Source organism: Cylas formicarius, unplaced genomic scaffold, assembly GCF_029955315.1.
Source record: "Cylas formicarius isolate icCylForm1 unplaced genomic scaffold, icCylForm1.1 PGA_scaffold_12__32_contigs__length_19106922, whole genome shotgun sequence".
In the NCBI taxonomy this organism is placed as follows: domain Eukaryota; kingdom Metazoa; phylum Arthropoda; class Insecta; order Coleoptera; family Brentidae; genus Cylas; species Cylas formicarius.
Genome location: NW_026844225.1, coordinates 15,184,452 through 15,208,944, shown reverse-complemented (window position 1 = coordinate 15,208,944; position 24,493 = coordinate 15,184,452). Strand labels below are relative to the sequence as shown.

The following is a 24,493-nucleotide window of genomic DNA, read 5'->3' as shown; positions in this document are numbered from 1 at the left end:
AAAGTACAGTTAAACATTCAAAAAGCTAAATTTCATCTCCTCATCGCACTTGATTTAAGAGACATAGGTTTTTGTCTATTTGTTTCACTGCGATTTATATTAAAGAAAGTGCTCCTTACGCTGTTTATTTATTAGTTCCGTTTGCTTGACGTAGGGTTGAAACTGCATAAGACCTCAAAATCCGTTGATTAATGGCGGTTGTATTAAAAATACGTTTAAACATTCACGAAGCAATGAAAATCTCATCTTGATTTTGGTATACATTTTCTTTCTTGGTCGAAGAGAAATAATTTCTAATATTTAAAAAAAATGTCATTTTTCTTTATCAATCGTGTTCATCAAATCAGGCTTTGGGGATAAAAAGTTCGCTTCGAAATCCTCCTATATATAATATAAAATTTCCACCGACGAAAAGATTATTTGGTGCGAGCGCGGGCAAGCCATCGAAAATATTGGTCATATTTCGGTCAATCCCCGTCGCGTGAAAGGAAACGGATTACCCGGTCCTTCGCCCAAAGCAAAAGGCGGAAATATTCGGTACGAGCGAACGTCGGGTTCGAAGTACGTTGGTGTGGCTCCATCTTTCAGGAGATGATACAGGAATAGGGCCACAGCAGTATTTACAAATAGACGTGTTGTTAAAATATGTCGTCATCAGCTGTTCGATAAATTGCGCACGCAGACACGTCAGTAACGGAAAAGTGAGAAGGAAAGAGATTGTGCAGCAGGCAATCGTGGCAGCACTGCGCCGAAGCTCGTTGTAGTTGCTCGATGCTCGTTTAGTTCCCATTCCTTGGCTCGCTGATAGCAAGCTGGATCGTCGCAAATCGCCTACCCTCGGGTATCGTGGTCGGCCGGTTGGCTCTGACATCAAAACTAGTGACACCAACATGAAAGTGGGCTTGTTTCACTGACTAAGTGTTCATGTTCACGAGTGAATGTCTCATATATGACATAACTAAAAACACGGCGGCTGGCCTTCACGACAGTGACGTGCACTAATGGGGGAATTTAGTTTGAGTGGTAATACTAACATCGGTTTAAGTGCAGTGGAAATATCGGTGAACCCGCCCAAGACGAGCCAGAACACGATTTTCTACTCGTCTACCACACCTACGACTGCGAGCAGTAACGGCACCGAGCTGATAATCCAGGCGAAGAGTTACAGTGCTATAATGCAAGATGATTCCGCTGACAAAGCTGTGGCAGCTGTCAGCGGCCCGAATGGAGATGACTTGTCAATTACGGTGTCGTCAGTTGTTGGTTCAGCGATCACCACGACCGTTACGACGTCAGCTGATAAAAACGCGACGTCTTCGTTATCCGCCAAAGATAACGACGTATCTTCGAACACCAGCGTTAACGATATTTCGGAAAAACTCAACGAACAAGTAGTATCCGCGCCCAACAAATCGGTTTCCTCGCTTCCGCCGTTTTTTCATCCTGCCGAGCCCGCCACTCCAGCTGGAGCCTTATGGTCGACCGCGATCGAGGATGGTTTCGTGCCTAATTTGGCTGGAGTGAACGGGATGGGGTTCCAAAATTTCCCGTCGCCGAATCAACAACAACAGTTGTTCAGCAACAATCTCAGCCAAAATCAAGTTAATCAAACCCGGCGAGCTATAACTGCTAGCCACAACTTCCCACCGCAGATGGGCAGACAGCAGTCGCTATCAAATCATCCCCTATATGCTAAAGGTTACGGGTCGTGGAACAATCCGCCGCCTGGTCCACCCGGTCAAAGTTGGTCTCCAACCGCGAACACTACCGGTAACACATCTGCCTGGAATCGAGGAAGAAGTGTACCGAATTTAACGCCTCTTCAGCAAATGGGAGTTGGTATGGCCACCGGTCGCAAGCCAAGTCCCACTTTTAACCAGCAGCAGGTGATATCGCCTGTGAAATTCAGGAGGAGTACTTCTTATCCGGGGAAAGGGCCGTTTCCGCAACCCCCTACGTTCGAAATCACCAACATGGACGAAGCCAGAGAATTGCTACCTTTTCAGGTAATGTGTGGCACTTGAGCTTTAAGGCACTTTAGTCTGCGATTGCCACATGCAACGGTTGATGTTGACTCCATGTGCTCTATAATATATCCTAGTTAGTCGTTTTCGTTTTGTATTGTTTTTGCGCTGTTGCCATTTGCTTGCTGTACTCCACTACTTGCTCTTGTAACTTATCCATTATCATTTTTTTAGTCCTTGTAACCTTCTGTGATAATTTTGTGATACTTTATTTTATTTAATAAATTTAACCTTTGTGTTGTTTTTTTTGTTTTTGTATTTGCTGGGGTTTTGTGTTGCCGGTTTGTGTTTGTTGTTTAACAATTGTGTATATGCGCAAGGTAGATGATAAAATCATATTCAAACTAATGCTGGGTTAGTATCCGTCTTGATAACAGTACGCTTATCGATCTAGCGACCTGATTTTAAAAAGAATCTATTTAACTAAACGAATTCGTTTTTTTTTTTCATCAGTTAAATCGTTGTCTGGACTATTTTAAGATTTCAGCGACAGCATTACGTCTTAATGCGCATTTCGTATTATTAGATCTCGTTTTTCCAATATGCCAGTTTGTTTATATCGGGAAAAAGTAGAATATTGCTTAAATCGGTTCGAGTTATACCTGCCATTTTAATGTTTTAAAACTAATAGCTAGACACTCAGGTGAGCTTTAACCGATGCTGGAAATAGAAATGGCCCTGAAGCCGCATATAAATAAACATATATCTGCTCTTTAACTCCCAGGATCGGGCTAGTGTGGTATTTTTGCTGGAAAATTGTTTAAAAATAATTTAATACGCACCTCTTTAAACTTATCGTGACAAGTTCCGCGCAGTTTAACCACCAACCGAGATATCTCCGAAACCAATTAAGTTGTAAAATTTATTGGTTTCTTCCTGGAGTCGATCAAACGTTTTTGAGTGCAGCTTTATTATTTTCGAAAAAATCACCAAAAATGGTATAAATTTAATCTGGCCCGTTTACGTATAGTTTTTTGTCAAACGTTTGACGTTCGCTAATAAGAAAAAGTCAACTAATATAAGATTCAAACATTTCTTAATTGACCACGAGGCCAAAATCCATTAGTTGCGTTAATTACATTATCGGATATCTATTTTCTGATTTAAATTTCACACCAGTGTACAGTTTCCTAATTTCCAACGAATCGCAAAGTTAAATTTACATTCGGTATCTCGGGATATGCGTATTGATTTCCCAGGTCGGATGGCCGAGTTAGAAATCCTTAAGGAATTCAGTCAGGGTAAAATAAATCATTTCCTCATATTGCATGCGTTAGGCCTGGGTTTGCGGTTGTATTTTAATTGCAACTGATTTTGTAAAAAGTACGATTTTCAAAAAAAACTTTTGCGTTCTGCCTTTTGAGTTAGCTAATCTACAAAAATGCAATTAAACTGAAAATTTTGTGGGTTTTTAAAATACATACGGGCACAAAGTTCTGGTTCCGGACAAAAATAAATTATACATTTTGGCAGCAGCTTCATAAAATCGCGACTATTCGAATGTCCTCCGCTGGCTCATCCCACTATTGTTTAATTATAAACCATTTAGAAAAGCGTAAAACTTCACGAGTCCTGGTGATGTCATTATTTAAAGTTCAAAACTGTTTATCCGTACTAAATAACTTCAGAAATGCGCAGTCGGACGTCACAGATAGACAGCAGATATTATTATCCTTATTATTTGTTGTGTTATTTTCAGCAACCTCGTGTGGTTGAATGGCGTCGAAAAAATCCCACAATTTTTGGCTTTTGGACGAAGGTGTAGCAAAAGTATTAAAAATATCGAAAACGATTTTTTATATGTTCCCAGAAATGAAAACCGTAAGCGATAGATTTCGTCTTACTTTATGTTTCTTCAGCTTCCATTAATGTCAGATAAGGGCTTGTACAGTCGACTTATTGCCTGCTATATACAGTTCCGTAATGGTTTTGAGGCTTTGTTATATATAAAATATATCAAATAGATAATACCTACTTACATAAATTTTTCATAAAGCAAAAATGTTTAACTCGCTTATCCCATTTAAAGCCTCAAGCACGTACCACTCTGAATTTGCCAAATGAACGTTTCTATTTTCATATAAATATTGAGCAACATAAATTTTAGTTAATTAAAAATATATATTATAAATAAAAACGATTTTTCAGTACAATAAGATTATTTTGAGCAATTAAAAATGAAAACTATTACTAAAACATTATTTTCAGATCAATATTTTTCATTATGTGAAAATGTTAAAATACGTCAATGATAAGCTGCATTGCTGCAAATTCATTGTTAATGTGATTAATAAAAAACGCGTTGAATTGTTAAATTTAAAGTAGTCTAAAGGGGTTTAAATTTTGATTATGAAAACAAAATAAATAAGAACTAAAAGTTCAGATTTTCACGAAATTATATATTTTGACATGCCAATTGTTTGGACAACACCGTGTCTTCATCAAATGATAAAGACACGGTGTTATCGAAACAATTGTCATGTCATAATATATAATTTCGTGAAAATCTGAACTTTTAGTTCTTATTTATTTTGATAAATGGATTTTCATCAAGTAAAACCCACCTCAGTTCAATTATGGAAACAATTTAGCGTCCTCTATTAGAAAATGAACGTGGATATGAACATCGTTAATACGTGAACAAATTCTACTCTATAACTTGACGAAGTTATGGCAAAAGAGATAGATAATCACATTTGCCCCAGTTTGAGCTTCTAATTTCAACGTTAATCACAGGACTATAATTATAGAGGGTAATCATGTTCGAATCAGGCCTGATAGAGTCGACTCGGAACCAATCTCCTTTCGCATTAACAACGAAAACACAATAGCCGATATGTTGGCATTTTTTTCACGTGAAATTTTCAGGCTCTGTCCTTAGACATTAAGGTGTGGCCTTCTATATATGCCCCGTTCAAAATCTGTTACCAAACAAGGAAAGGGGCTGGACGCCCTAGTGCCACACTTTCTGCTAATATTTATTGCCTAATTACAAAATCTCGAGCCGTCCCATTATTTATCCGAGATGGCATTTGAATTATTTGAGGGTGTAAATGAGTTCACTTGTTTTCATTTTAGTTCGGATTAGTTTGTTCAATAATTTGTTTCCCATGTTGATGTATTTTTCAAGAATTTCCAATGAAAACGTAGTTTCTTAGCTTTTTGGTTAATGGCTTCCGACCTTTCGCTAAAATCTGCTGTATTGCGGTACGATAGATCGATCGTATTCTGGCTGCCAACTTTCGAGAAAATGTGTTAAGGCTCTATATAATATGAGTTTGGATAATTATGGATTAGCGTAAAAATTAAAAAACTAATATCTTTGTTTCAGGATCGTTGTGGTGTTGTGAGTGCAAATGGTAGTAGCCCTTTAGAAAATATGAGGGGTTTCGAACACTATTTGAATGACATTATGAGTCCACAGTCCAATTCGACTGATTTAAAAGGTAAGATTTCAGTAATGTGTCGTGGAAGTACATATTAAAATGCTGTGTGGATGATACGAGACTGCATTTTGGATAAAAACATATTGCCTAGTAAAATAAGATAACAGTAGTCAACTGCGTCATGGGTCTTGGGATAGGTATATAGCGATAAACGTATAGACACAAGGCGTTTAAATTTTTAATCATACACATTAACACTTATAACACTAGGTTTAAAATTCTTTTATCTATAGTACTGAAAAAATGTTAAAAAATGCGCATATAGTTGTCATGCAAACTTTTATATTTATATTTTATCGTCCAAAAACTAGCCGGCTTTAAATATATAAATAATGTATGTCGGATATATAACACAGAGCGTTTGCTCGATTGTTAAATTTCAATTTTCCATTGTTTGTTGAAGAGTTCGTCTGATAACATTTAAAAAGAATACCTATTTAGGTCAACTAAACATCATATATACAGGTTTATGGTTATGGTTATTAATTCAAAATGCGTGTACTAGTTAATAGGTATGCTTGAAAAACGTTCTACCCAAAACAAAATGTTGTCCTGAAGTTTGTAAATTGTAAACCATAGAGGGTGGTAGTACAGAAATGAATGATTGAATCAATAGCAGGTCAATTGCCAACTCGATATTATCATTTCACTCACAAAATGAATTTTTATGTTTTTAAAAAACAAAGCAATAAGTATATTGTAAAAACTTAAATTAATTATCAGATAGCTTAACCATTTAGGTGCTGTCACCTGTCTTACGATGGTCAAGCGGAAAATACATTAAAGCATTAATTTTAATTTAACTTATTAGGCGACTAAGTATTAGTATTATTCTGGAAGAGTTCTTGAAAATTAGAGTTCCAGTAACTTTGAAAATTTGACTATAACAATAAAATGTTTATAATTGTTTCTTTGGAATATAATCGAGCCACTCTAATCTTATCTAATCATTTATTTAATTAATAACCTGCAGAACATACGGGGCGCCAATTTATGAAATATTTACATTAAATATTCAACGTATAAAAAACTATAACTTCGTTCTCTTTATAAAAAAAAAAGTAATAGAAAAGGATAAACACACTTAATAATTAATTTTTGATAAGTACATACTTTGAAAAGGCTTAATAATCAACTAATTTCTTGACTTTTGTTTGCCACAGTTCATACATAAGTTCACTTCGTGTGTATTTATTTTTGGGATGCATAGGGTGATTCAAAACGAAAGGATAATCGAGGTACTGCTTTATAAATTTTAATCGCAAATATCTCGAAAACATTAAGAATTATAATATTGACCAAGCATATATTTTCTATCAGAAAGTCTGTTCTTTGGAGCTTTTATTTAATTTTGTCATATTTTTACAAATTAAAAAAATATTACCTGTTTTGTTAATGTAATTGACTACGCCTGATAAATGCTTACTAAACGTTAAGAAATATAACATTGAACAAGAACATATTTTCTATCAGAAAATCTGTTTTTTATTTAACTTTCTTATATTTTTACTATGTCTGATATTGAATTTTCAACGCTCACAATTATTTTAATTACAACAATTTTTAAATGTTTGTAAAAAAAAAACTTTCAGATCCTGTAAGGCGACGTGAGTTTCGCTTAATGGAAATATGATTACGTGTAGTATTTCAAATTTCTGGATTTTACTTTCATCACCCTGTAGATTAGAAATATTTTTAAAATTAAATCCGGCACACTTTGACGGAGAGTTATTTTTAACATTTCTTTCGTCTAGACGTTTAAAATGACATGGTAATTTCATTGCTCTATTAAAATGTATCAGATTGTAAACTCAATAACGAGAGACTAAGCTTTATGCTTTAGGCAGCTAGTTGTAAAATCAAATGGGCTTTAACATTACAATGCAATACAAATATTTTTTACTCGTTTAATCCCCGAAGCGTTTTCCAAGGCCAAATGCGTCGAATTTTGTTTATAAAAATTATTGGAAAATATCAGTAATTGAAACCGCTCAATTAAAATTGCCGCAATCGTTTTCATCTCATATTTAATTGCTAATGCTCAATTTATTACGTTTGCTTTCGCTGAGTTTAAATGCCAGTTTGCACTTTCTTTTTGTACAACTAAAATTTCGAAATCAATTGGGCAGAATATTTGCCAATGCTAATTTATTTGACGTTTCGTTTTTGTGTGTCCATTTTAATAAACTTGTCTTTGACCTATAAGGAATTTGATTTTCCGTTTATGTAAGCCTGCTGATTCGGTTCAAAAATTGAAACGATGAAAATTAAACATTTTTTTTGTTTATCGTGCTTCATAGATGATTGCATTGTGGTAATAAATGATCTGGTAAAGTGCTACGGCTTGTATAAATTTACGACGATTGTTTATATAACCTCAATGAGAGTGACCTATATTCTAATTCTAAAAAAAATAGATACTTTGATAAGTCAAACCGATCGATTTAACCGCCCACGTCCAAATAGTATTTAAGTATTCAGGGGTTATGAATTTCATATCCGAATGAGCGATATTTTTTAATTTACCCGTATCCACTCGAGTGTTTGATTTTCCAGTTTGTCCACCTGTCCAATTAATTAACAATACATCATCGCTTATATTTTAAATGAACAGTTGAATTAAATATTTTTAATTCAAAAACCGAACCAAATATCTTTATCGTTTCAAAAATTAGATTGTACATATTTTTTAAATCTGAACTTACGTTATCGCTAATAAAAATCCTCGTATTAGACAAACAACCATTGCTTCCAAAAAGTCAATGGAAATAATTTTAGTTTTAATTTAGTTACAATCTAATAAACCAATCTCTTTTTGAAATATATTTTTATTTACTTTAATTAAATATTTTATATGCGTAGTTTGATCAAATATCTCAAATATAGACATAGTTTAATTGTTTATTTAGAATTTATAGTTTAATTAAATATTTTTAACTTTGAACTAAGTACATTTAATTTACATTTTACATTTACAGACGATTCTAAAATTATATTTTCTAAATCTGAAATTACTCTGTCATTTTTTTTTTCAATACAAAACAATTTTAAGGGACCACAAATATGAATTAGATTCGCGTTTAATGAAATTAATTAATATCGATTCGATCAACGAAAGCTTCTGTATAAGAACAATTACAAAATCTGACGCAACAACCCCGCAAGGCATTCTTCCCACTTTAAAATCAATTCTCATCAGCTACGTTGCCGTATAAAGCCGAAAGTAGTTAAACCCTTAACTTGAAAGCTTCGTTACCATTAGACACATTTATCGTTAATATTTTCAGCTCTCATGCGTATTTATTAGACATGGATTTCCACTCTGAGAATAATGGCTCTTTAAAAAAAAAAGCTGAATATTGCTCTAAAAGTGTTTTGTTATTTAAAAATTAAGTCAAGAAAGAAGTAACGCATATATAATTTCGCGTTTCAATTTATTGGTATATTTGTTGGTGGCATTTAGAGTTATGTAACAAATTCTGTGGCGGAAAATGCATTTCTTGTTTGTTGTTAAACTGGGAATTTTTTTTTAATAGTAAAGGCGACATGATATGCCAGAGAAGATCGACAAATTGTTTTGATCATTCTAAAAACCGTTAAAATTTTAACATTGTTGCAAAGGGACTATGCGCGAATAAATAACCATATCAAATTTAACAATGAAAAAATTATTTACTCAGTATCTACAGTTACTTTCTATTTTATTTATTTATTATAATGATTAACGTCTAAAATGTGCGCTATCAAATATTTACTGTGCGAGATTCTTTGAGGACTACGATTTGACTTTTCAGAATTGTTTAAATAAAAAAAGTGCTTGTTTTTTATATGATAGTTTTTTTAACCTTCAACCAATTTACTTTTAATTAAACGTTAAATAACTTAACTTTGGTTTATTTTCCGCTCAATTATATTTTCTTCTATTATATTTGATTGCAAAATTCTACTGAAGTGTATGGATTAACAAGGGTAGGATGAGAAAAGCCCCATCTCAAAGCTAATTAAAAATACGTTGACTTATAACGATAAAGTTAAAAGTAATTTAGTTTCTGGGCTACTCTCATCTGCATGGCATTCCAAGACCAACATTTTCCATAAACTTTACGTGTTTTTTCCTGTGTGTTTATAAAGAAGAGTCGAGAAATTTGTTCCTAGCCAGAACTGGATCATTACTGATATACCCATGGGTTTTGCATAAGCGTATGGTAGCAGGAAAAATGGCTTAATGTATGCATGGGAAATAACTCTCTGTGATTTGCTTAATAGGTAGCAGGAAAACGTATTCATTCTTAGTTAATAAACTGCCATTAGTTAGCGCCCCCCTTTAAAGAAAAATAACTACAAAACTTGTGATTTAAGTGGTCCCTTTTACCCTTTCCTGCCGTGCATATCGCAGACATTCGCAAAGCTCGGGACCTCAGCTGTTTGATGCAGTATGCGAGTCTACGTCATGTGCGCGCGTATTCTGATTTCAGTATACCACGCGCAGCTTGATCTAGGCAACGTGACATCCGCTATAGAAATTATTCCCGCTTGGTTTTACGTTGTCACTCAGTTAAATATAATCGCTTGTAGCGTGGTGCTTGTATTATCGACCAAAGTGCGCGGGAAACTTTAGCCAAGGGTGCGCGATGTTTCGAGCGTACGGTACATCTCCAGTCGATACCACGAATTCGACTATTACTTGGGGATTGGGCAATTTCGGCTCGAGCAAAGGTCCGTTTAATCGGAAGGTATACTTGCCGATTTTTGGGACAAAAAAAAGTGTCGTGCGTCTGTGAAAAATTTAGTGCACACGCGCCCATTACTCCATTAAAAATTGCTCAGACGATCGACTATTGAAATGCGCAATTTTTTAATCAAACTTTTAAACTTAGCGAAGACGCTATGTTATTTCACACGAGTGCCAATTAGCGTCGAATTTTTGCATGATTTTTCCTAAACTATGGGGCTATGTCTAATGCAAGCTGACGCTAATAGACCAAATATTACAACTTTATTGCGTATAAAACGACGTAATCCATATGTCAATGTTGTTTATATTTGTTTAATGTGTTTTTAATGTGAGTGGGCTCATTCTTACAGTTGCCCGATACTTTGTTTATGTTTTCGCGGACCTTCGAAAAGTTCTTTTAATTATTACAATTAGTTTCCGTTGTCACCTTGAACAATTTAAATTTGTTAAATTGTATGCTATTAACTATCGGCTGTTTCATTTTATGATACACGATTTTCTTTTTATGAACAAACACAACAAAAGCTATAAGTGGTTTCGCGAATAAGATGCGCACTTTGAATCCAGTTGAAGTCCAAAGATTTATTCTTTTTTTTTATGAATATTTGCTAGTAAAATAGTAAAATAACTTTGACTTTCTTCGGTCGTTAATTTTTGGACTGTTATTGAAACATCCTTTTCTATTAATGCTCCCCAGGATTGCCATTTAACGGCACGTGGAAACTATCAATAATAATGCTTAATTATTATGCATTAGTACACTCGTGGTTTTTTATTCCAGCTTAACTATGGGGCAACCAGGTTTTTGCGTATATTAAATCAATGACAAATGTTGAAACCGTCTTGACTCTGCAATCGTTTAGATTCGGTTAGTTTCATAGAAAACTTATTCGTTCGCCCCGACGGTCCCCCTCTGATGTACGTTTGGATATTTTAACTTGCGACAACAAGCTTAAATTTACAACGAAACCACAGAGCGATATTAAATAGAAACACAATATTATTTTATGCACCGATTTCTATAAAACGCGATTTCTTTTATCTAAATGGTACGTTCACTTCCAAACTGAAACCAAAATTTTATTCAAACAAATGCATTTGGGTACCCGTACCTGCTACCAAGTGTTGTTTTTAATTGTTCTACTTTCGTTTGTTTGCAAATTAACAAGTAAATTTTACGGGTTGCTAAGCACAAGTTTCGTAAATTTCGATTTATTTATTATTTAACCGAAGTAATGTTGTAAAATGCCGTCTCACCGACCGTTATTCCTTATCGTCACACTATTGTTATTTAGAAAATTCAATTACACAAAATGATTTCTTTAAATAAAATCCACGGGATAGTATTCGGGGAGTTCAATCTAAATATAGGGAAATTATATTTAACTCGCTTAAAATAAGCTTTAAGCACTTTGAATATTCCGAAAATGCAATGTCCTTTCGTTTGAATTCCGCCGAAGAAGCGCGTTTAGTTGTAATGTAAAAAAAAATAAGAGCGTATACGATTGCATTAGTAATAAAATCCGGAACATCCCCCTTTTTGATTCGGTCATTCGATATAACCCGCCTCCATAGAGCAACACGTGTGCCTTTACTATTAGGATTTATTTCAACAAAAACAATTGCGTCTAAGAACAATCGACAAACATAATGAACTGAATAGAACTCCGGATATCCTCGTTAATATTAACAACAGCATTAATAGAAAATTGCTTTTGAAGTTGCTCGTGCGATTTTGCGTTTATAAATTTGGGGCTTTTGGGTATACATAATGTCGCACTCTTTTGTCACATGGAGCGTACTTTTATCAGCGCACTTATTACGATAATGTGCAAACATGCGCAAATAATTCTAAATTTAGTTACCAAAATGGCGGCATTTATTGGTGTTGTTTTCGTTTTGCAAATTTACAAGCAGATATTTTTTTTATAACAACTTTCTCTAGCCCGCGACTAATTTTAAATGCCGAGACGCAAAATATGTTTTGGCGTTTCGAATTTATCGTAATAATTAAGTAATTATTGTTTCTACAGATTTTGTTTTCCCACGAGATAAAAGCGCAGGAACATCTTGTTAAACGACCGCCATTTTTTCATATTTTATTAATTAATTACTTATATTCAATTATATACTCACGGTTACTTAATATCAATGTTTACACGTTATGGCTTCGCTTGATGGGGGTATGTTTGTTCAGATGCATTTCTCTTGCCTGGCCAATCGGTCAATTAATTATTCCTGCTGGTCTTGACCTACTGAAACCATTAATGATCTTTTCTAATCAGTGCTGTTTTTCTCAGTTCCATATTGTATTGATACGATTTTTGCCCTGCTTTCCGTGCTAATGGAGAGATCTATAACATCCATTATCGTTCTGATGGTATCCGGTAACTTCACTTCTCTGTTCCGTAAAAACGTCAATTTTCGCGATGGACATTTATTATCTAGTTTCATATGCTTTTCTGTCGTCCATTTTCCGGCAGAATGATCTAGGAAGGATATTATAAGGTTATGGAAATGATCAGGGGTTGGGACACGATTTTCCTCCAAAGGGGACGGGAGAAAAATCGAGGCTTGCGTAGGCAGGGTTGCGTCCTTGAAGTAGATCTGGGATTCATCGGGATCATGAACCAGCTCTATCCGCTACCCTTGTGCATGGAACCAATTTGTTTAAGCTTGTGTTACTCATACGCCATCGTGCCACGCGATAGATGGAAATAAAATCACCACAATCCTTATTTTACTTCATGAATGCCAGTCCCAGGATATTTTAGGAACTTCATTAATATAAGGTAAAAGCAGAAAACAATTTGCTACTATTTCTATTTTATTAGTTTGGTTTAATTTAAATTTCCGTTTGGCAAATGTGCAAATGCTACTTCATGGATTTAATGCCGTACAGAATTAACAATTTACCTCAATCACCTACAAATTATTGAATCAGAACGGCATTTGATTTGGCAAATCTGCTGCAAATAATAGGGATTAAATTGATATTATTATGCTTTGTCCGATAAATCCTAAAATATCCGTTTTGGAGCGACGTGAAAATCGCCGAATCAGAAAACTTGTCTTCTTTTAAGAATGCAGAAGTCATAAATCGTTATTAAAAACCTATCTAGCTCCTAAGTGTTTAAATTAACACCCCAGAAACGACTTTAGACGATGCTATATATTAATAATGCATAGTAAGACGGAACATGAAGACAATAATTGTTATAAAGTAACTTCTTCCGGTATTACAGTAGCGTTTCCGCACAATGGCGGGGCAATGGCCGGTTCCGCTTTTTAGGCTGATCTGGACCCTGCTGGCTCGATAAAAACTCCAAAAAGGTCCTACGCCGTTTTTTTGCGAATTATAGAAAATGCGATTCAGGGCCCGACTTTGCAAGTCTTATACACGTATAATCCTCTGACTCAATTTAGTCTGTTATTTGTGGCCTTTTGCCTTTCTCAAAGGGAATAAAAAAACGTTTAGGGCAGCTTAAAGTTAAAAAACTAGCCCAAAAAATTCATTTTGTTTGGAAAATCGTTTTTGATAGTATTTAAAAAAATATTTAAATAAGATATTGTGATGTTGTTTAGGCGTAGCATTTAGCTTCGGTTTTCGTTTTCAGACTGTTTGATTTTATCGATAACATGTCTTTTATTCTTTGCTTAAACAGCCCAAGATGCGAACATTTTTATCTTTCGAGGCAATTCTCGGTACACATTGTACCATTTGGTAACAAATTCATTTAGTTGTCTGTTTATAGAGAGATAACGGTTCAATAGTTTTTAGGGCAGCAAATATATACGGTTACCAAACAAAATAAACAATGAAATCAAAACAAAACCTTTGTTTTCCATTTGGAAACAAATATAAACAAGTAATCTGGGAAACAATACTATTTTCATGCCCATGGGAATGTTCGGTTTTATATCACCGTCGGTGTCTTTAAGTCTGCGGTAAGATAAGCAGCCAATCGCATTTATGTTATGTACTTTTTCTGGAGGTGGAAATATATTCGTATCAGTTGCTAAACGTCGACATACTATTTTTGTTTGTGTGTTAAACTGTATACTTCCTAGTATTGCCAATACGATTTACGATGGAAATTCCTTTGGTTGTCGGAATTCATTTTCCCGTACCCGTTCTTTTTTTCAGAACTATTGAACGATTCCATTTAATTACGTTTTAGTTTTTCCAGCAGGACGTGTTAATGATTTTACTTTTTAGTTTCTTTATTAGGTGTTTACATAACATTGGTTATTTCTTATATTTCCTAACGATGAATGAAATTAGTAATGTTTATCGGTATCTGGTACATTAGGATGGTCGGGACAAACTTGGAATTATTTAAGCGTCTTTTTTTTTGGAGGTACGGACAAAAAAATTGCATTGGTCTCGGTTACTCGTTGAATAATTACAATTAAAGCACCCCTCCATGTAGGCGATGGGAAAAAACTTTTACGTCGCATTTACTATCAAATTCGTTATACTTTCGCGCGAAATTACGCAATTCCATTATGTACTATTTGCTACTGTGCTGGAATCACTCGTTTTGGTTAATACCCAGGTAGCTACTACAATCGGGATTGTCCATGACCGGCCAAACGTATATGCATACGTACATAATTCACATTATATGCTAAATAAATTAACACTCCTAAATAAATAGCATACGAAGAACATAATCTAAGCGGATTCCAATTCTCACATTACATTAATAATGCGACCTTGTACATTTACGCTATAGTTATACTAGTTGGTATCATAAAAACAGATCTAATTAAATGACAAATATGCGCATGAGATATGTGACGTATTTGATGATAAACAGAACTTTTGAGTCATTCCATCGAAAATGTTCGTACGATAAGATAACATATTTCATCGAAGCAGGCCTTTGGCCGATGACATTCTTTGGCCCGTACATCTGTAAATATGGGTGTCACATGTTTCACCCCCCTGCGTTTTAAAAAACACATGCGTTTAGAATGTTAAATATCATTAACATAAAACGGATTACTATAATCGGGTTATATAGAAAAGCACGTGTGACCGATTCGATTTAAAATTTATTGGTTTGAACAGGTGAAGCTGAACTCTGAAAATGCCTTATTCGCCTATTCGGTATAAGTGGTTTCTAGTACGAAGCTGTATTGATCCCGCAAGTGAATTGTACTTTATCACGTCCCTAGCTCAAAAAAGATCCACTTGCAATATTTCCCTCGTTGGGGCGGCATTTTATGACTGCTTGAAAGATCGGATCAAACTCAGAAATTTTTATCCTATAAGCAGTTTTAATTCCTCCATATTCTTTAAATCGTTTTTACTCACTAAATAGTTTTCCCACTCTGTATTTCATTAGGTTTTTTTATTCCCGTACTTTATTTTTACTTTAAAATTACTAAATAATTAATAATAGAATTTCTTGTGACGTTTCGTCGGCTTTTGTTAAATTTATAAACTTATTTCTGTGCTTCTGTGTTACTTACTGTAGAAGAATGCCCTGTAATTGAGTAATGAGTAATCCTGCAACTGCAACCCTGCCTGATTCTCATAATTATTTTATTTCTGACTACATCATAATTCCAATAGAACTTCTTCATGGTAGAATCGCCTGCTCTATCACTAACCAGGCTTCTTTCGCGCTTCTAAAAATTAACATGTAACATGCAGTAGGCAGACTGACATGCGTAGATCCTTTTAATGTTGATCGATATTTGCAAGGGTTGCAAAAGAACTTTTAGCCTTATTCTCGCCTCTTTAACAAGCATTTTGACGCCATTTATATTTATTCAAACGGACGAATCAATTGATGATAATTCCGCATATTTTTTACATGCGTCGTTGTGTGCCCATAGGCAATATGCGATGTTTATAATGAAGCATGTGTGTCAAGGAAAATCATGTCTTAATAGCCGAATTCGTATACTATTGCTATCATTGTTTTTAAATTACGCGTTTTAGATTTTAATACGCCGTTGTGTTTCGAGGGGAAACGTGAAAAATTCCTTTGAGGGAAAATAAACGAATCTGCAAGTTTTATTTGAAATGTTATGAAAAGAGGCGAAGAGCCTCACTCAGGTTTCCGTATTTTTAGCGGCGTTGAGAATTTTTATCGAACCGTGAACGACTTGTTCTATTCAGTTCACGTCGAGATTAATGCATTTTTCGTGCTTTTTATAGTCGGAACACCTGTAAAGCTCAACCTTATTCCAGCTACAAGGTGTAGTATTTTATTAATTTTTCTTATCGTATCCGTATCGTAGATCTCACTGTATGCCCCCAGATATGCTTTATGTAAATACGATAAAACATTTTAGTAACGATTCACACAGTTTTGGATATTTCTGAATTTAAACCATTATTAAAATGGTTTGATTATAGTTTGAATTCGATTTTGCAGCCTAAAGATAAGATGTAAATTAACTTTTCGTACTCTCTACTTTAAAAGGCCATTGAGGCAGATCAGGCGTATGCAAAGTGTCATTTTAAAACGTCAGCTTCATTAAATTTCAGTAGATTTCAAATACTTGTCTGACATTGACGTTTTTCAATACTGATAATGTAAATGTATTCATTTACATTATTATTATTAGTTAAGGTTTATACTGAACGGGGTAAGTTAAAGAAATGTTTCTTTTTTATTAAATTGGATACAATTCTACCGAATCGCATTTTTTCAACCAGCCATTGCAGATAAAGCAACTTTTTAAACGCAGATAAAGCTATTTTTTAAATGATAACATTTTTATACTTTCGTAGTCGTTTGTTATGCAGCTCACTATTGTATAGTTCATTTAGTCCCCTTCAAACAACATTAATAAAATTGTAGCTTTAAATTTATCCATTTTTGTTGACCTTTAAACTTATTATTATTTGATAAATAATCTTTTTTCATTTGTTTCAGGATTCATTAATACAAACGCTTTCCAATCTTTGCAGTTACACGGTGAGTGCAGTAGATATAATTAATGATCCGCGAGATGGATTTTTAGTAGTAACAGGTTTTTTAAAAACTCGATTTTTCTAACCGCCTAGGGAAAATATCTTGTCATGTGATGTAAGGTCGATGCACTTTGCCCACGTGCCCTGCTCCCAAAATTGGGGTAGATATTCGCCCAAACGGCGCATGATTCGTCCCCCAATCGACTTTCGGAAACTTTATATTCATCAATTAGTTTTTATTGCTCGCTGGAGTTATTTACTCTAGTCGCTCTTAAAATAGGGCATTCCGATAATCCAATACTTGAGACACTTTTAAAAAGATTAAAATTTGTGAATCTAATTTCTCGTTACACGGAGTGCTGCCGCTTTTTCAAAAATTGTTTTTAACGCAGTTTTTACTGAATATCGCCGTTAATGAACCCTAAAAATTAGTTAACTTAATTAACCCAGCGGCGTCTTGGTATCGACACGATTATGCACTAGTATACAGGGTGTATCAATTTATTCATAGTAGTTCATATGTATAGACCCGCAAAAAATTGCTTAGTTTTATCCTAATACTAAATTAATTAAAAAGGGTTTCTATAAAACGGTGTCTTGCTATCAACGCTTTATATAGGGTGTATCAGTTTATTGTGACAGTACTTTTAAAATCGACAAAATAGTTCCTTTAAAACACATAATCTCTCAAGAAATGTTTAGTTTTACCATATTACTAAATTAATTAAAAAGAGTTTTTATAATAATACATTTTTTGTGATAGTACTTTTATCTCTCAATAAATGCTTTGTTTTATCTTAATATAAAATTAATCGAAAAGGGTTTCTATAAAACGGCATCTCGCGATCGTCATTACACAGTTATATATATAACAAAGACGAATGCTTAAAATTTATAGTAATATTAACGTAATTTCAATTAATTCACGATTTACTATACTTATACGCAGGATATGCCCGTTTATTATACTTCAAATAAAATAAATTTATATAAACTTAGCTGTGGCATCTTAAACACGTTGAAATACATAATTGTAGCGCAATTTCAAAATTTTGACTTTGATGTAGTAATGAAATTGGATTTACGGCCGGTTTAAATGAAACCGTTAAACGGCAAACTTCTTAAATTATTCAATTCATACGTTCCGATACAAACTGGCGCGTATGTCGATATGGATTTTTTGAAGCTTATACCACAAAGCGAAATTTGAATTTTAAATCGTGACCCAATTTAGTTTAAACGAACGCGCAAAAGCGACTAGAGACATGTTCAAAAATTGTTCTTTTCGATGGTAGGCAAATCATCGTATTTTCCGGGACTAGACGATCAGGCTGGACCTGTATTGTTAGAAGAACCGACCCATTTAGTTGATGGAACTTTAGGCACTCAACCGTTAAGTTCACCTTCGCGATCTTCACCGCACTCTCAAGGATCGGAAGGAGGTGAGAGGTTTTCGAGGAAAGTTTTCGTCGGCGGTCTACCTCCCGATATAGACGAAGACGAAATCACGGTCAGCTTTAGAAGATTCGGACCTCTCGTCGTCGATTGGCCACATAAAGCCGAAAGCAAATCGTATTTCCCTCCTAAAGGATACGCTTTTCTTTTGTTTCAGGTCAGGCAACGATTCTCATTTCCTTCGCCGCTTTAAATAATATAATTTTGGCCATTTTGCAGGACGAAAATTCCGTTCAGAGTCTGATTGATGCTTGTATAACTGACGAGGATAAATTATATCTATGCGTATCATCACCAACAATTAAAGATAAACCGGTACAAATAAGACCTTGGCGATTATCCGATGCGGATTTCGTTTTGGACGCCTCGATGCCATTGGACCCCAGGAAAACCGTTTTCGTTGGTGGTGTCCCGCGACCCCTTAAGGCTGGTAAGTTACTCACACTTCCGTCCACCCACCACCGCCTTATGTATCATCTGACTCTGTATTTTCAGTTGAATTAGCGATGATTATGGACAGGCTCTACGGAGGCGTGTGCTATGCTGGCATAGACACTGATCCGGAGCTGAAATATCCGAAAGGAGCTGGACGAGTAGCATTTAGTAATCAACAAAGTTATATAGCAGCCATTAGTGCTAGGTTTGTGCAATTGCAACACGGAGATATCGATAAGAGGGTAGAAGTGAAACCCTACGTGTTGGATGATCAGATGTGTGACGAATGTCAAGGACAACGTTGCGGTGGAAAGTTCGCGCCATTTTTTTGTGCTAATGTCACTTGTCTACAGGTAAGGAAAAAGCTATTCGTTATTATATACAATACAGAGTCCTCAAATGTAGACCTTACTTTTCTTTAATTTCTTTAATTCTGTCGTATTAATGTTATATTGGTAAGCAAATATGAAGCAGGTGCTTTCTATTGACTTACATTAACTAACATAAAATTATTAAAAAACCGTTCTACGATTTTATAATTTAATTCCTAAAGAGTTTTTAAAAAATTTGGGCCTAAAAACGTTCGCTCTGATAATGTAACAAACGAAGCGAACAAATTTTTTCTGAAGAAACTAATTCAACCTACTCATTTCAATCATAACCGCTGTATTATTTCTCTACTGCAAACTTAAAATCTATCAGCTTAAATCTTTTAGGGTATTATGTGTCATAACTTATAATAATCAATCGATTGGTATTTATGGTGTTTCTTCTACTTTTCAGTACTACTGCGAACACTGTTGGGCAACAATTCATTCTCGCCCGGGGCGGGAGTTTCATAAACCATTGGTGAAGGAGGGTGCAGATAGGCCAAGGGCTGTGCCATTCCGCTGGTGTTAACGTAAGGGCATATTTTAAAACAGCGGTTGCGTGCCACGCCAGCCCCACTAGCTTATTACCATACACTGATGGCGGCGGTGGCTTGCCGGAAATTTGCATAGGCATAAATATTATCTAGTAGCAATTATACATATTTAAAAAAAATATACATGTATAACCAATTTATCTCCTGTAATGATAGGGCCGGGCGGTAGTCAGACGATTTCATCTGCACCAGCAATCCGGGGCGTTGTTCTAGTTCTCGAATGTCGTTTGGACGCTTTTTTTAACGGACCGATCAAAACGCGACCTTTCTAGTATCCAAGTAGTTCTAAATTCGATTCGGTTCACCCCTGATAAGTAGTAGTGGCACTACTGTACGGGGAGTTCATTCTAAACGTACCCACTCGTACCAGCGAACATTAACAAAATAAAAATAGCCACTTTCCCAGTGTTCGTCTTTCGGGACTCAGCGTACAAACGTAATAAAACTGGGATTGCGATTTGCGACCCATCATCTCGAACGGTTTCCATCTAATGGAAAACGGAAAATGGCTCTTTTTTTCTCGTTAAGGTGTGGTTCGCGAGCTCCAAAACATGGAGTTTAGAAATGCGTATGTCATATCTGAAAAACGGTCTCTAGACTTTTAATTTAAAAACCAAATGGATTAACAAATTCAGAGGAATAATATACAGCAAAATCTAAAAACTCACTTAGATTACATCTCGGGCCTTAAAGCCCCAATTAGTATGATGAGATTATATATGTTAAAGTGAAAAAATATTTTAGTTAGCATTGTTGATTTTCATAGAATCCATACCATCAGTTGGGAATTTGGCGCTCGTATATATGAATGTAACCTTAAGCCTGCTTCATAATGCAAACTTTCCTGTTCAATATTGCCCGGAGCTTTTTCGTGTAACCTAGAAAACCTATATTTATAACCTATAAATTAGGGTTCAGGGCGGAAAATCAGAAGTGTCTTTACGAAAAATCAAAAATGTTGCACAGAAAATGTCTTTCCAATTTTCAAAATGGCAGATAGGAAAGCTTGCGTTTCGAGTCGTTTAAATGTGACATTTGCATACTACCACCCCCTTTAATGCATCGTAGCGTGGAAATATTTGCACGATTTTTAAATTCCAATCGTAGCAAGTAATTTGCTTACAATTTATTATTTTTTTATATCTTTTTTTGCGAATATCGTTCTGAATTTCGCTTTAAGGCCGCCGCGACCAAAATGGAAATCAAACCTGCAAATGTTTTATTCGTTCAAGATAATTTTTTGAAATTTCTGCCTTGTTGGTTTTTCATCTGCGTCGGAAACGCAAAAGTAGCAAAACTAATCTTAATAAATTTAATTAAATATCAGTAGAAATAAAAATAAATATACTATAAAATAATTTTATAAAAAAATATATAACCTTATAACTTCGCGAACGCTATATTAATTAAATAATTTAAAAACATTTTTTTAGAAAGTTACATTGAAATACTAAAAGTGGTTTAATATCTAGGTACATTGTTATTTTTTACAAAAGAGCGCTTTTTTGTCTATGATATTTAGATTTATTTAATACTTAAAAACTGTTGCCTTCAAAAAACTGACGAAAAACATTGGAAGTTGGTGCAACTAGTAGAATGTTAGAACGTTATTTTTTATTTGGTTAAAATTTTTAAGTTAATTTAAGTGTCGAAGGATATTGAATGTTTTTGGTGTATGTATGTATAAGGTCAAATCAAATTTCGTTTGCAGTGGATAGTAGTAGTAGAATTTACTCATAAGATATTAACCCACGACCAGATTCTTCAATTCATAATTGGAACAACACACAAATCTACCAATTGTGCCTTTTTTTTAATCTATTATTCGAAGTGCTTATTTTTCGATACGTGTGTCACTCTATTCGTAAAAGTTCTCATAGATACAGCTTCTGAGGTAATCTTTCGATACGATGCTCTCGATATACGTACAGAGGTTATCTGACCTCGGAGGCAATATACAGGGTATCTCAGGAATGATTTTATAAAACGATAATCGTATACAGGCGACGGAATTTAGATGTATCCATATTCTAAAAAAAGAACACCGATCTAAGAAGCGTCCACTCGCAAATCGATAGACGCTGAAACTAACGCGGCATAGTCAGAATTTTTTTCAGGGTATTGTATATACTAGTCTAATGAAAGCGGATATACTGTGCAGAAGACCGTTGCGCTTTCAATCTAGTACCGCCCAGCTCGAGTACCTGATCGGCAAACTTGCGTTAGATTTTCTGCTGCCCTGCCAAATTATCCAAGCCTCCTTTTACATTTCTTGACAACATGGTCTTCAGTCGATACCGTGTCCTACAAAATCTACCCTAGCTGTTATTGCCAAGACTATTTATCCCAATCGGATGACCGAATACCTCTGGTGCTTGCCAAAATATTCTTTCCGCTATTAATTTTTCCTAGGTTATTTTGCAAAGCGAGTTGGGAATTTAAAAATAACCTCTATTTTTCTACATCGATATATTATTTCTTTAAAATTATTAAATTAAATTAAAATTAGTCGAATAAGTATCCCGATGCAAGTAGTCGATGTTCAAAAACCTATATCGGGGTGGTTATGGTTACAATTTAGATTAGTTAATGAGATCTAAATGACGCATTCAATTGGGCTCTCGAAGTCTTGGTGATGTTTTATGGCTTGCCGGAAGTGATTTTGAATGGTTAATTGGTAAATAGCTCGTCTGCGTAGTAAAAAAAATTGTATAGTACAACCATTTGCCCAGAAAGCCTAAATATTGCACTTTTATGTTTGTTTCGGTATGCCTTTGTTTGCGACAGGAGTTAAGTTTACGTCGTAGTGTAACTCCGTGCTTGTTTAGGTGTGAGTTATCGTAATATCTTCCATATTTATTGACATACTTTACAAATGTTTCCTTTGGCAAATTTAAATGTCGTTTGAAACGCGTGTATTTTTCTAGCGATTTATATGGTTTTGTGTATCGCGAAAGTGAACTGAAGGCCACGTGTCTTTGTTGTCAGCTTCCGCTTAGTGTCCGCCATAATAACTGCTGTCCTGTAATACCCTTATTTTCATGTGTGATATCTAAACGTTTTTTAATGTATTAAATCAATTTTGCACGGATATGTATAGTATATATAATAGTATCAGCTATTCTAAGACTTTGTATTTTTTAAATTTGAATTTTTATACTAAACTGTTACAAATGGTGATTAGTAGAAGTTTTGTGTGCAATAAAAATCCAGCCTCGGGTGGCGTTTTTAGAGTTTTATCTTTTACTATAATTCATAAATATAATGTTTCCTAGGTAATTATGTAAATAGCAGACCAAGTGGCGCAATTCCAAACTGCACCCTCAACTAGTCAGGGCGGAGTAGTTTAACAAGAAACAAGATTTTGTGTACGTAGTTTTTAAACAAAATAGCTTACGAATTTTGTCAAAATAACGTTTATCTCAATACGCAGTGAGCAACGCTTTTCGTTGGGCGCCCAGCAAATTTTATTTTGACAAATTTTATTAGACACCGGCTTGAATTGAAACCATCTAAACGTGATACGAACATGTATCGATATGATTTGTAACAATTTACACTCCTTTTTCTACAGTTTGTATATTTGCTGAAGCATGGAAGTAGATGAGGAAGGAAGACGTGATGGGTATTCTGTAGACCATCATCAACTATCCGTTTTACGAGATTTAGGATAGTGCCGTCAGATAATTTCCACTGATCGGTGCGCGTGCGTACGTTTCATATTTTTAATATGTATAAGCTTCGTATTTATTGGAAAATCTTTAAAGTTTTATATTTTTCACTTTTTATAACTGTTTTAATGAGAAAAATAACGCTTTTTCGTTAATATTTTTGAATGAAAAGGACCAGAATTGCAACAACTTCAAAATAACGTTGCAATTAGTAGCCTGTTTCGCCAATGAAATTCGTACCGTTTTCTAAGAAAACTTTCCACAATTTACCGTCGTCACCGAGTATCTTTATGTAGTTACTGATCCCAGAGATTAAAATAGATTATATATTATTGCTTATATAGTAAATAATGATCAAACACTTCTCTAGGTTTTGTGGGGGGTTGAAAAAAAGGTGCAAATTTCAACAAATATTCGTAGTTACCATATTTTTAGTGCAATATATCGGGCTGTGTCTTGACTTGGCATGGTGGCTCGATCGTAGGGATAGTCAATTGTTTCAAATTCTTATTGTTGGTCTATTGGTTATCTCGGCATTTTGCCTGTTTCAACCAATGGCTGTTTGACTAGCACCAAAGTAGATTTTTATTCTAATCGTATTATTTTTTTTGTAATAGCGTATTTTACAAAATATTTAAATTGTTTTTATAATTATTTTATACACTTTTATATGTTTGTTAGTCGATTTTGAGGTAAGGTTTGTAAACTTCTCGGGAAGTTCCTCGTTTAATATTTTGTTAGATATCAGACTTTTTATGTTTTTTATAAATACTATATAAAATGTCAATTTGTGTTTATTTGATAAACTGCTGTTAAACTTCAACGCGTTGTTTGTTATTGCCCTGGTAACTTCCACTCCCACAAA

The 24,493-nt window shown here is 34.6% G+C and overlaps 1 protein-coding gene across 3 annotated transcripts; it reads left to right on the top strand.

Annotated features, from left to right (window-relative positions):
• Window positions 1-733: 733 nt before the first annotated feature.
• Window positions 734-24,451, top strand: LOC132695855 (cytoplasmic polyadenylation element-binding protein 2). Of its 3 annotated transcripts, none has more exons than XM_060660392.1 (8): window positions 734-2,006; window positions 5,356-5,470; window positions 17,105-17,146; window positions 18,438-18,754; window positions 18,817-19,027; window positions 19,093-19,385; window positions 19,816-19,933; window positions 23,532-24,451. In XM_060660392.1, exons 1-7 carry the CDS (start codon window positions 1,002-1,004, stop codon window positions 19,930-19,932), a joined length of 2,100 nt encoding a protein of 699 aa, XP_060516375.1. In that variant the 5' UTR covers window positions 734-1,001; the 3' UTR covers window position 19,933; window positions 23,532-24,451. The 3 variants fall into 3 exon arrangements, with proteins under 3 accessions (XP_060516375.1, XP_060516374.1, XP_060516373.1); XM_060660391.1 differs by having other exon boundaries at window positions 23,233-24,451; XM_060660390.1 differs by having other exon boundaries at window positions 19,816-24,451.
• Window positions 24,452-24,493: the final 42 nt, after the last annotated feature.

What these genes read in the sequence shown, in the direction of transcription:
- LOC132695855 (XM_060660392.1), top strand. Translation starts at nt 1,002, where the DNA reads ATGGGGGAATTTAGTTTGAGTGGTAATACTAACATCGGTTTAAGTGCA. An exon ending in CAATTCGACTGATTTAAAAG is followed by an intron (nt 5,471 to 17,104) that starts GTAAGATTTCAG and finishes CATTTGTTTCAG; the next exon opens with GATTCATTAATACAAACGCT. An exon ending in CTAATGTCACTTGTCTACAG is followed by an intron (nt 19,386 to 19,815) that starts GTAAGGAAAAAG and finishes TCTACTTTTCAG; the next exon opens with TACTACTGCGAACACTGTTG.